The sequence below is a fragment of the Pezoporus wallicus genome, unplaced genomic scaffold (genome assembly GCF_028554395.1).
Source record: "Pezoporus wallicus isolate ANWC-B61680 ecotype Strahan unplaced genomic scaffold, APGP_CSIRO_Pwel_v1 contig_6401, whole genome shotgun sequence".
Classification (NCBI taxonomy): domain Eukaryota; kingdom Metazoa; phylum Chordata; class Aves; order Psittaciformes; family Psittacidae; genus Pezoporus; species Pezoporus wallicus.
In genome coordinates, this window is record NW_026638608.1 from 1271750 (window position 1) to 1285354 (window position 13605).

The 13605-nt window shown below is 38.8% G+C and overlaps 2 protein-coding genes across 3 annotated transcripts in view; both read right to left on the reverse strand.

Moving 5' to 3' along the window:
- Nucleotides 1-5872, reverse strand: part of ADORA2A (adenosine A2a receptor) — a 35855-nt gene extending 29983 nt beyond the window's left edge. Inside the window, exons 1-6 of one of the 2 annotated variants that reach the window (XM_057411420.1) lie at nt 5774-5822; nt 3868-3957; nt 3457-3524; nt 2791-2839; nt 2653-2710; nt 975-1100 (exon numbers count right to left, since the gene is read on the reverse strand). The gene's annotated coding sequence lies outside the window, so the exon portion shown is untranslated. Of the gene's footprint in view, nt 1-974; nt 1101-2652; nt 2711-2790; nt 2840-3456; nt 3525-3867; nt 3958-5773 lie in introns of both variants that reach the window. The other variant, XM_057411419.1, reaches the window with a different exon arrangement.
- SPECC1L (sperm antigen with calponin homology and coiled-coil domains 1 like) overlaps nt 3808-13605 on the reverse strand; it is a 71767-nt gene continuing 61969 nt past the window's right edge. Inside the window, exons 16-17 of the mRNA XM_057411418.1 lie at nt 5774-5872; nt 3808-3957 (exon numbers count right to left, since the gene is read on the reverse strand). Of these exons, the coding sequence (XP_057267401.1) occupies nt 3823-3957; nt 5774-5872 (234 nt within the window). The 3' untranslated portion in view covers nt 3808-3822. The remainder of the gene's footprint in view (nt 3958-5773; nt 5873-13605) is intronic.

Sequence of the window (13605 nt, forward strand, 5' to 3'; positions counted from 1 at the left end):
GGGGAACAGCCATGACTCATCACACAGCAATTCTGAAGCGGGGAGAGAACCTCTCAAGAATCTGAACCCGCTGCTCTTTGTGGATCTCTTCTAAGGTTTTTATTATTTCTATTTTTCAACTTTACATCTTAGCAAGTCATTTATCTACAAATTCCTATTGGTTGGATGTTACAAACAGGAAAAAACATCAGCACAACTCCACACTTCCCACCAACCCCATGGCAAATCCCAGCCTATGAAAAACCCGATTCATTGCAATGTCAGGCAGCCCAGGCCCTTCTCTGCAGGGGACTGCTACAGCTTGGAGGCTTGTGCCATGCAACTGAAGTTATTTTGGGATTCCCAACTCCAGAGATGGCTCATGCCACATCTGCCACACTTTGACCCACAGCAGCAGAACTGGAACCAACCACTTCACAACACCCTCAAAAACTATGAACCCCTAAGATTAACAACCTAGCACCCAACCCCTGTGCTGTGCTGGGCTCCCCTCTTACCCCAGATGGGTGGCACACAGGCTGCCTTTCCACGCAGCTCCGAGTTAGAGTGGAAGCCAGAGCACTGCTCCACACACAATGGGAATCCTCCAGGGAGGAAAAAAGTGATTTTTCCCAGAAGTTACAGAAAAAGCTGGAGTGATCTCCCACACAGTAATACATAAAGATTTTAAGAACAACATATATTGACTAGCCAAGTCAAGAAAAAAAGAGAAGTGGGTGACTACGAGACATTCAGGAACCTCATCAAAACATGCTCCAATAATGGTGAATTTAGAAATGCTGCCTGCCCACATGAAGTTGCTAGGGCTTTTTGAGAAACTCTGACCCTAGAACTGGGCACTGCTCATGTACATGGCAAAACTGAGACCATTACAAGAGGCAGTATTTTACCACTCCTCAATTACGCTCCATGAAATTTTATGCTGTGCAATTGTATTTGAACTAGATGGGGAAGTGCCATGCTGTAGCGATTACCTGTTTGCCAGAATTTGCTGCTCCTATTCAGCACTGCTCCTTCCCAGGGTAGTGTTTCCTATATGGTAGAGGTTGCCTCACATCTCTGGCCCAGATCCTCAAAGTCATCCAAATGACTCTCTCCCACTGAAATCATTGAAAGCTGGGAATCAAAATACTTTCAAGGAGCAGGGATGCAGTTTCTAAATCTGATTTTCCTCCTGAATACATTAAAATCAAAGTTGCTGCAGTCAGCTCCCTTTATTAAGCTGTCAGGCTGTTTTCTTCCAACCATCCCATCCTCAGCACATCATCTCACAGGTTTCCTGAGCCACAGATGTTGATCAACTTATCTTTGAAGGACTCCATAAATGCTTCATTATGTTTCTTCTCCCACTTATAACTCTTTTTTGATTTTTGCAGCTGATCAGTTTTAAGATTTGATGTAGATCATGTAGATTTTCTTTTAGATCATCAAGTCATACAAGATCCAAAGCAAATATGCGAGTGCTTTCACAGGGCTGGCTGATAATGGCACCCTGACAAGCCTCTAATGTTTCTTAGAAGTTATTTTTCTTTTATTCCATTAAAGCATTCTGACACAACTACCAAAGCCTATTACCTTCCTTTTGGAAGGAACCAAAGCCACTGGTTCCTTCCCTCAGTGGCCATTCCAGCTTGGATGGCGTATCAGGTCGCCACTGTCACCTACTGATTTTCTCTGTGCAGCTGGGAAGCCTGCAGTGTTTCAATATGTTAAATATCAGTATCAACACCTCAGAGCAACTGAGATCCTCTGTTACTTTTCCATGCTCATTTCTCACTTCTGCACAAGTAAATGTGTTTATAATGAGCAGCTGCAGCTTTATGTCCTATTTAGCAGGATAGGATAGCCTTGATTACTACACTGTGATCTGAACACATCTGTTGCCTTTCATTTGAATTAAGAAATTAATTGGGTTTTATTATTTTTATGTTATTATCCCTGCTAAGTATCAGAACTGCACTGTTTTTCAGATATTTCTTCTGGTACGCATTCAACGTGTATTGTTCTTACTTGTAGAGGTTTCTACTTATGCTCTCCCTTACCAGTGGCCAATACCTACAGTAATTTGGCCCTAAGGAGTACAATAATCTTACATTTTTACTTTGTTTTTATAATATATGAAGGGATAGCAGTACAAGAGAGTGCTAACTTCCTTTCCCTCCTTAGTCACTCATGAAGGAAAAAACAGCATTACTGTGATTGCTGTGGCCATATACGCTTGGACAAGGGACTACATGAACAAGTAGGCTGAAACTACCTGGAAACTAAAGAGCCTCCAGCAGCCACGGGGAAGGTACTGCCACATGCTCCGAGGTGGCTTGGGTTGCGAGCTGAAAGAAGTTCAGGACTGCAAGGAAAGAAATTAAGTTTCTGATTCTCCTGTGTACAGCCAAGAAGGGCTTTTTCACTCCTGAAAAGTGGAGTTGCAGTAGCATACTGTACACTGCATCCTAATTGAACACGCCAAACTCCTGAGTACTGGGCAGCTGAAAAGCAGTGATACAAGATTATTTGCACTTCTCAGACTTAGCAACTGAGCTCAAGTAGTAAACTCTAGAAGACTCCCTAGAATAAACTGTGAAATGCTTCCTTCAAAAAGATGAGAGCAAAGTAAATAGAAACTTCACACTTGAGACCTGTCATGAAACTCACCCCTCTCTTTGCCGATACTCTGTGAGTGACAGTCTGCTTGGGCGCATCAGTGATGCCACTGTAAACACAAAGCAGACTCCTGCAATGACTACAGCCAAAATCAGCCTGCCACTCTGGTAAGCACCAGGAAAGTCATACCTGTGTATTGGGGCTTACTGTGAAGGGCTGAAGATGATCATCAGTTTGTCTAAAACAGAATACAGAACAATTATTGCTTTTTTAAATAGAGAAATTATTTCTGTCTAAGAAAGAGATTACTTTCTGTCAGTTTTGGAGCTCTTCTCTCTGGTGAAGCTTTTCTTTCTAACCAAACCGAATCATCTGATATATGCAAAATTACATTTAAGGGATGCGTAGTTTGCAAAGCATCATCAAACTGACTACTGCATTAGCACACATACGCAGTGTTGTTCAACAGGACACTTAAAATGATGTATTCCAATTTGTACGTAATCCCATTCCCACAAACACTGTCTTGCATCTCCTTAAAAGCAGTGAAGGGCACTTGTGTTAGTCTAAGAGAAGGGATGGAGGCAGGGTTACTTGAGGTCTTTTGGAAACACTAGCAAATTCTTCAACATGACAGATATACCTAAATAAAAAAATCCTTATGTGTGTATACATAAGCAATTATTTTTGCTCACATTGGTCAACAATAAATGTTAGTAATTTTAAAATCAACATTGGAAAACAAAAAGAAAAGGCAGCAGCTAGATTTTGTGAAGAGAATGTCCTTTAACCAAATCACACATGCAAAATTCTGCTGGAAATGCCCGTTGCTAACAACTTAATGAAGGACACTACCTGGTGTCAGAGAGCAAAGCCTCCTCACAAACCACTCAATTCCAGCATAGGAGGAGTTCAGCTTTTACCTAGGCTTAAGGAAAACAAGCTAAAGTCAAAGCAAGATTTGTGCTCAAAGGGAAACGTGAACCCCATCTCCAACGCTGTTTAAATCCTGCCATTTGCACTTAGGTCAGGAACAAAAAGAGGATCTTCAGTAATTTAATGTTAAGGGTTGGACTGTTCTCTAAAAGGCACTGTCCAAACAGACTGTGGATTCATTCCTCTAAACACTATTCAGCATGACAGAATAGGAGATGGAGTTCAATCTAAATTTAAGCATTCTCTGTAGACTATTAATAGCAGAAAAACTGGTAGCATGAATCATCATGTGGGAGCTGCAGAGCAACAGCTATTATATATATAAGTTACCTTTATACAATAAATGAACTGTTGGAGTTGCAAGGCCCAGCAGAGGAAGTCAGATGATTCTTCTTCACTTAACACTATTCTCATTTTATTCTAAGGAGCAATGAAAGGGCAACCCTTATGTAACTTGTCAAAATACACATTGTGTATAACCAAGCTCTGCCACAACAGAAATTGGAGATGAAAAAGTAGCGACTGGCCCTGTTCCTGCTAGGCAATAGTGAGTCTTGGAAATGGTGCAAAATGGTGGAACTTCGTAGGTTTATGAAGTTAAATTAGTGTTTCAGTATCTTGTTCCAATGCCTGTGTAAGTTAATGACATCCCTTCACGTTTCTTCTCTACTGGGACAATAGCCCAGCTATATTATTTTGTTAGATTAGCCATTTTGAAGAAAGATTTTTTGCAAAGACCAAACATTCTCCAAAGCTGTGATTTTTTCACAAGATAGTTCTGGTTATGAGCACCACAGACTTCACCATGAGCTTTACTCCACTGCAACTGATGGACTCTGAATGCAGGCACCCAGAGACACACAGTGTTAATTAACTCAACACACTGGCATTTTGGTGCTCTGGGGGACATTTATTTATGAAACCCATGATAGAGTCCGCAGCCCTGTGAAGCTCTCTCCAGACTGTTATGTCTCCTTCTCAAGTTTCTTTCATTTTTAAGAGCTAACTTTTAGGCTTCCGGTGTGAGGAAAGAGCCTAAAATTGCCTAAGAAAAGGAAGCATAAACAAGAGAGTGAGCTATGAACAGCACTGGAGAGAAGCACAAATATTCCTTCACATGACAGAATCAATGCAAATGTCTAGCAGTAAAAATACTGTGATAAGACACCGTTGTGTTGAACCCCGTTTTCATAATGCTATTAAAGAGGTTCCAAAGAGCTGAAAATCCTGAAGGGCAAAGAACATGTAAGAAAAGTTGACATCATATTTTTCCAACATGGCATTTCATATATAGAAATTCAGTTCCACAGAGTTCAGTGAAACCATGGTGATACAGAAGGCAATGGCAGGCATAAAGGCTAATAAAAACCTTAACTTGGATTAGGATTGATGGCATCACTCCTTATCTACTTTTCTTAAAATTCGGAGACAAATTTGTTTCTAAACATATTCCTGCATGGGAGAAGTTTCAAAGCAATTTTTCTAACAGAAATCAACCTAATACAAAAACCAACAAACATTTAATTAGACGTAAATACTCTTCTAATCATGAGCTGCCAATGACAGACATTAACAAGAAACTTCTCCATTCCAGGTAATGGTTGCAGCATCAAGCAGTAATTCATATGGAAGGTACTGGAGCTTTCCACAATATAATCCCTACTTTTTGAGCAAATTCAACAGTAGGTGCTGGCTGTTAATAACTTCCCATCTGGAGAAGAGAGTTCATTTTTAATGATAAGTTAATGTCTCTGTTATAAAAGAATTTTGTGTGGAAAGAACTTACATCTTCCTCAGCCCCTCCTGTCTATGCAAATTGTGGAACTACAAAGAGCCTTTGGCAACACAGATGATACAATCCAAGTCTCTCCCATTGATCAAACCAACTGTGAAACCCTTTGTTTAGCTGAAAGTTCTGTAATGCTAACCTAGTTCTTATACCTCATTTAACTGCAAAACAACAAATATAAGCTTCTGTTTAACACAATGAATGTTATATTGCTGTTGCTTCAGAGGTTTTTATTTTCCTATTCCCTATAGCTGCAGATTTTCATTTTAGTAAGACATTCAAAAGTTATTTAACCAATTTCATTATGTTCAATACACTTATGGAGCTTGGAAGACAATGCACGAAAAAAAACCAACCCAACTTTGGTTAGGGAGCATTATCTCAGTGGATATGGGAAAGAAGAGTTGTGATTCTACAGTCTGTGCAGACACTACTCGTTTAGCATACCTCAGGCCTGGCCTGTGTCCGGCTCACTGCTGTTGTCTTGACCTTCAGACTGCCAGCTGCAAGTGTACAGGTCACTTCTACAATGCTGTCATGCACTTGCTACAGAAAAGAAAAACATCTATTTTCTGACATGAGTTTACTACACTACCCTTTTAAAACATTTAACACACACCCCACACCCCCCCCCAGCAATTATGAAAACTGATGATCCATACTTAAAACCAGGATATAATCCATTTTGAGAACTAAAGGAAGAGTTTTCCTAACCCTCTCAAATTCAGGGAGAATATTTCACCTCAGGAAAGGAGATGCTTTCTTGCAGAATAACATTGTTTGGACAAAGATTGCTGAACAGTCATAAATCACCACTCAAGCTAAACAAAAAGTCAGTCCATTTCAGAACATTTGCAATAAATAGCTCATTCCAAAGCTCTGGACCCAATTTATTCCGGAGCACTTGAAATTGAAGCTCTAAATCAGGATTTGAAAACAGTTACCATCGAGGATGCTGGAGACCAAACAAGGTTTGAGGTGTTCGAGTCTTTATTTTCACCTGGAAGTTTTATTTTTAGGCATCAGACTTTGAACTGTTCTAGGGATTAAGTCCCCAATTCCTCCCCAGCCCGACTGCTTTAGAGAGGGAGGGCACGAGCACACACACATGCACTGCTTTATGTGGGCTGGGTTAAGTAACATTAATTCTAATCTTGTAATGCATTACACAAGTTGCCTAAATAGAACATATTCTCTGCATTTCCTTTCTCTGCTACTCATGTTCAAGACTAGGTCAACACTGGCTATGTAGATGCCTTAAGTATTTACCTCTTATGTAGGGTATTCACCAGCTTATCATTTAAAACCCTTTGGGAGCAGATACTGTAGAGTATGCTGGTATACCAAGAGAGACATGACTTCCAAACCCCATGATGTTATAGGCATACGAATCATTCACATGCACTTCTCATCCATAGTGTATAAACCTCCACAAACTACTTCCTGTAACATTTACTCTTGAAAAAATACAGTGTTAGAAACAGTCTTAAAATATTCCCTTTTGTAGCAGCTCCACTCAAGAAAACATGAACACACATTTTGCTATTTGCAATCTTTATTTCATGAATAATTAAGAAGAGAACATGGCAACATTGGCAAATTGAAGGCATACATACTAAATACTTATACAGAATACATTATGGAGAAAGTAAATGCCCAGATCTTTAGTGGTCCTTGCAAACTAAAAGCATATTAGGTCCTCCAAAAGGTTTAGCTTAAAATATGCTTGTTGACCTTTTAAGTTCCAATGATGAACATCTTGTGCCTTTCAAACCAGAAGCAGGGTGAAATACAGTTTGAACATACTACCAAATTTTCCTCAGACCTGTATTTCTCAGCTCTAACTAGAAGCAAACAAAATGTTGGTTTTTTTCTCCTTTTTATATATACACACTAATACACCACCCTAAGTATTCAAGACGCAAGCACTTCTTGAAACATGTTCAATTTTATTAAGAACCTGTAGATGTACCTACATGTATAACATGTATACATGTATGTAGATAGATATATCTATCTATGCAAAACCTCTCTATAGATGTAAAATGTCCATATATGCCAATGTGTGTGTGTAAAACATTTGAAAGGGCTCTGGAAAAAAGCGCTTGTTGTCTAGAACAAGAATTACTAAACCCATACATGTACTGTTAGGTAAGTCTAGAGTTGTGTTTCAAGGGACTATAAAGCCAATACAAATCAGGAAAGCTGGATGGATGAGAAGAGCTTTTAAGATTCACTGTGTTCTACATCACCTTTAAAAGCCACTGAAAATGAGCTTTAAATTAGCTATTTGAGATATTATTGCTGGCTGCAGTGTCATCTCAAAGAAGGTTAGTCCTTAGTCCTTATCCAACATACTGATGTGAAGTTAGAGTGAGATATCAATAAAATTCTGTTCTTTCATGAAGTCCAAATTAATCACACTGTTCTGCTAATTCTGCCTCACACCTGAACTGAAAGGACCCTCACCCAAGGGTTGGAGGGTACCTATTAATGCCCTTCTGTCTTTGATCTGGAGAGCTGTCCAACATTAAATGGGATCACCGATTTATTTCATATACATAGAACAACTCTTGATCATTACTGACCTAAAGTGAACTTACAGTCTGGAGGCTAATTAGTCTATGCTTTGTTTAGTAGTGTTATACTTGCTTGCCATTAGATAAAATGCAGGAAAAACATTTCTGTTCAAAATAACCCTTCAGATATGTTTAAAAGTGCTGCTTAAAAATAGTAAAATTGACCTTGCAATACACAGAAAAAGAAAAGTTTCTGACAAACTGAAATGTTGTAAGTTACAAGGATTAATTACTTCAGTATGTTACATGTACTTGTGCCCTCTTTACTGAGCTGATTCCCAAGTAATCATCCTAATGGAACATATGCAATAATTGGAAACCAGTAAAAGCCTCCAGAGAACTTTCAACAATGGGACAAAAAAAGAGCAGCTTCTTTCTCCCCAGCTGTTGAAACACAGTCCAGAAACAAAAATGACTATTCCATTATTGCAAATGCAGTCTACTGTCAAACCAGGTCAGTTCATGAACTGTGGAACCGGGACTGCCAATGGCTCCTCTGCAGCAGGAAATGTCCACTGGGCTTCCTAACTACCATATAAATACACTAGTTACATGCAATTAAAATAATACACATATCACTAGAATCAAAATGCCTGTAATACATAGCTATACTGGGGCAAAGTAGGTTTTAAGCTTTAACTTCTCCAAACACCTTGTTCATATTCTGGAAATCTATGCAAAATACAAAAGCCTTAGAAAAGTGCAACAAAACTAGCTTCATGACATTTTTCTTTCCACTTCCATAAATACAATCTCATAAAAATATTATTAAACAGAAGCATACTTCCCAGTGGAGAACAAATGTGCCACATTTCAGCTTTGAGTAAGGGATTTTGGCTAAACTGAAACCCCCTGAAAATAGGGGATTAAAATGAAACCAGCTTAACTGCATCAGGCTGCCATAACACTCTACCAAAAGTTTACCCTACAGTTTTGCATCCACAAGTCCTGCTGGAACTGGCTGGAACTTTATGGGCAACTCTGTGGCAGACAGTGGCATAACAGTAAAGAATATTCCAAGTAAAAGCTAAGCTAATGTCAGTTGGAAGAAGTCATCCTGTAGTCATAGGTTTTACTGAAGTTTCAGTGTAGAGGAAAAAACTCTATTATTTCAGAATGAATGAACTGAAGGAGACGAGGACAGAGGCCTCGTCAAACTGAGTTCAAGGGTGCTGCATCCCAACAACTGGAAAGCACAAATACATAAGGAATAAAGGACACTTGTATCAACACGTTAACAGAAATCAGAACTGTACAAACCTTGATCTTTTAAGTTACTTTAAATAATTACCAAAAGCATAGTTGCTACATATTCCAGATGCTTAACATCTTGGCTTTGACAATTAAGAGTACTACAACACTGATACCGAAATCAGGGAATACAACAGAAAAACCATACATGAATGAAGGACTGGGAATGCTCAGCAGGCCAGACAGCAATTTAAACCCCATCCAGCCACTCTCCTTTGAAGGCAGAAACACTGTGAGAGCAACCTTTCTAAACAAGGACAATTAAACATACATTAGAGATGTCTGTAAACTCTTAACTCATCTAAGGAGTTGATAACCTGGGGGCAAGAACACCTGATGGACATCCTGGGATGATGTAGGCTGTATGAGAGATAAAGAAGTCATGAGAGAGTTGAGCAGCTCTAACATGTTTCGCCAAGCAACACAACAGGAACGCACTTTACGGTTGGGAAGGCACAATGGCATGTCCAGAACTTGTGGATGACAACTACACTTCAATACCAGTTCTCTCCACATCATTTTTCAAAGTGATTAATATTACTGAGCATTCAGACACTAATGCTAGCTTAATGGAAGGAATTCCAGAAATAGAGCTTGGCAGAACATAAAAATAAACCAGGAATAAGTATTTACAAAGTCAAGGGAAGGATCACAACCAAAGTATATAGGCAAATCAGCCTGTACATGGACACTAGTACTTTAAATCCTCTCTCTTAGGCCACCTCAGCAAGAGCAGTACTCACAGTAGGCAAAACCATAGTGTAAAGGTGTACAACTGGATTCCTTCCCAGAAGAATTCAGCCCCTTATCAGCTCTTGCTTGATGCAGCCTGCAGTTAAGCTGTGATTGTATTAGTTGCAAGAGGCAAATAAGAAGTCCTCACATGAACACAGTTTTAAAGGCTTAACTTTAGCCTGTGCATAGCTTCACACCAGCTGTCCAGAGGGGGCAACTTTGGAAGATACAGTCATGCACCACCTGAAACCAGACAGCATTTCCAAACCAGTCCCAAGCAGAGCACAGAAAGAAAAACACCTATAAGTTCCCAAATAACTTTGTTTAAAACAAAGCTATAATGAAATTTGTACATTGGACCAAAACTGTACAGCAACACAGAGAACTGAGTACAAGTAACTTTTTGATGATGGAAAAGATGCAATAGAATCCAAATGTCTCAAGTGTTGAATCAGGGAACTGAAAAAAGAATAGGTAAAAACTTAACATTGATATCATTAACAGAAATGAGATGCCAATGAGAACTTTGTGTCACAGCTACAAAATTCTTAAGGCAGGCCCTCAGCACTTCAAACTACTGTACTGCAAGCAACAGCCAAAGTGATTTCTCCTTAGGCATGTAAATCCAGAATGTGACCGCTGCCAGTGATATTAATGCGAGTTTACACCTACACATTAAAGCTGAGTTCATTTAGCTCTGATATGATGATGGGCTTTACAGAAAAACACAAACAGTGGAAGCATTTTACAAAATTGGAGACAAAAAAATATCAGAAATGCTACATGTAAATTCAGGAATATATTTTATGCAAAAGAGAAAAGAATTACTTTTAAATCAGAATATGCTGTAACTGAATACAATATTCTGGATAACAATCCAGAAACACAATTCTCAAAGGGAAAATTTCACTCACCATTTTTCAGAGGCATGAGAATGAGAGGTCTTTATGAGGGCCAGAGAGTCACACCAGAGATACTAAACTAGTGTTTCTATTTAAGTAGACAACCAAATCAAACTGGATCAAACAAAACCAACTGAAAACCAAATCAAATGTAATCCACTCTGAAGTCATACCAGTTCGTTACTGTTAGATATTCCATATCAAAACTTCTCCAACAGCATTTTCCTGAATAACCCAAGTTAAGTTTTTCCTCCCACCCATTCTTCATTGGTAAAGAAAATCCCACCAACGTTCATTCAGTTCGTTCCTACTAATCTTGCATGAGGATGACAACTAGCCAAACCAAATCCACATTTGGCTGTGAACTGACCTCTCTGGTCTATGGAAGTGTTTCAGTAAACAGGATCAAAAGATGATATAGCTGTATCCGCAGCAATATGCTCCATTTTATTGCCCACCCCACCCCTACAGCTGGCAATGAGTAACCCTGATATGCTACAGCACAGGCATTTGCAAGGCACATATTAAAATGCAGTAACATAAATTGATGATAAAATATTTGTCCTTTTTCTAGTACATTCAGAAATATTTTCTGGATTAGAAAGAAAGGAAAGTAAATCAGCATAAACTTACACTTCAGATGTACAAAAAAACCCATGCTGTTTCACGATTAACTATGAATAGGAACCAAACAGAACAGTACCACCGTGTCCAGAAGGACTACAGCTATTCTTCCTCTTGAAAAACTGAATGCAGTTTGGGCCTTCAGAAAAAGAATGTTGTAGAGTGCAGCAGAATGCTTGTTTTGGATCTCCCATTGCCTCATTACTTCCACTTGGACAGCAGCTGTGCAGCACCTTCTATGTAAAGGCTCAGATAATATCATTATAGAAAACACTCTTCATGAAGCCCAATATTCCTTTACAGAGGCTTATCAGACAAATTAAGAAGAAGTTTACAGAGCTCTGAAGTTGAAAACAAGGTAATGTTTTTAATTCTTTTTCCTCTCTCCCTATGAAGACTAGCAATTCATCTTTTTAACAGAAAGTATCTGGGAAATGTGATTTCCCCTTTTACAAATGATGACACTGCTAGTGTTGTTTCAGTTAAGGACTAATAGAGCATACCGAGAAATGAAGTTGACTATTGGACAGGAAAAAAATCAGCTTAAAGCTCCAATTACCTTAAGAAAACAGGTCATGGGTGAATTTAGACCAAGAAATGCTTTTCTTTTTCATTAGAAGAATATTTTCTTCAAATCAAAAGCAACGAGTAAGACAATCATAGGTAAGGAAGTCTGTCCAGAGGATGAATAGAAAGATTTTTGAACACAAATAGGCAAAACCTAGAATTTATTAGTAGGAGATGGACTGTGAGACAGCAATAATATGCATTTCCAATAAGACTATTCTTATTGAAACTTACTGGAAGAAATCAAGTAACAATTTTTGAAGACATATATGGGAGAGGAATTTGTATTTCAGACTTTTATTAGAATCTGTTAATGAAGATTTTTCTCTTGAAGCCTCTCTTTCAACAACTGACTTTATATTACATTTGCTCTTGAAATGCACTAATGAATCATCTCTGGGTATTTAGCTACTTTTAGGGTACCAAAGAACTGTAAGTGTGTATGAGACACTGCTGCTCTGAAAACTTCTCCCAAGTCCTTCAGCATGGATTAAGTAGTTATGTTGCAACTTTTCATAATTTTCACAGGCACATATCAGTGTAAGCACGTATTTTTACACAATGCTAGCTGCTAGAGACATGCTGAATTGTTACTCTTCACATGGGCTGTTCTTCAGATGATAGATTTTTGGATTTGGCAATAATACTGAGTTAAATCTGTGCTTTTATACCATGATGAAGTTTCACAGATGCCAAGCACAGTTGCATTCACTGCGCTAACATCCTTAACAGTCATAAGAGCACCACAGGAATGGCAGATTCATTTTCTTTGTAACAGGGTTACTGTGTTGAAAGAGCATGTGCTTATAAATAGCAGTTGTTACAGAACTCGCTTCTAAAGTAGGCTTCTGCTCAATATTAATGAGAGATGTTCAAGTGTGGATTAATTGCTGATAAGTATTCAGAAAAATAACAGGCAGAAGCAATGATAGAGTGAAGTCTTCCCTCGATTTGACAAACAAGATTACAACAAACAGCTTATTACAAATGGCTATATGAAATCATTCTGAGCTATTAACATTCCACACAAGGCCCTGAAGTGCCAGGATTTATCAATTCAATGATCACTAAGGCACTTACTTGAACTCTTTTGCCCAAGAACTGTTACATGAATTCAGGTACATTTTAGGAAAATAGAAGTTGAGCAGACGAAAGTTTCTCAGTTCCTTCCTTGTGACAGTGAGTCATTTCCACGCAATATTCAAGACTACTGGGTGTATACACATTACATCAGTTCCTCCATAGTTCCTGTCAGAGAATGTCTCACCTTCTGTCAGACAGATGAGGATGTGCAAGATCAACAAAAACCACACAGAAAACATGGCAAAGATGGATTTTGAGACAAACTACTTCATTGTTACATCTTATTGAAAATATCTTCTCTTCAGAGAAATGCTATCCCAGTTCCAAAATTCTGTCACAGAAATCCATGATGTATGTTCATATTGCTGTAAAGCCTGGGGTAGCTGTGTGTGCTACACAAAGGAGAACCAGCGGAAAGAACAAGCCATGCAAGGGTTAATTATTGTTTCATTTCTGTTACAATGGAAGCACAGGGAGTTTGGAAAGATTCCTTGAAATACAGCATGCCCGGAAAACCAGGAGCTGTGTGTGCTAGTCC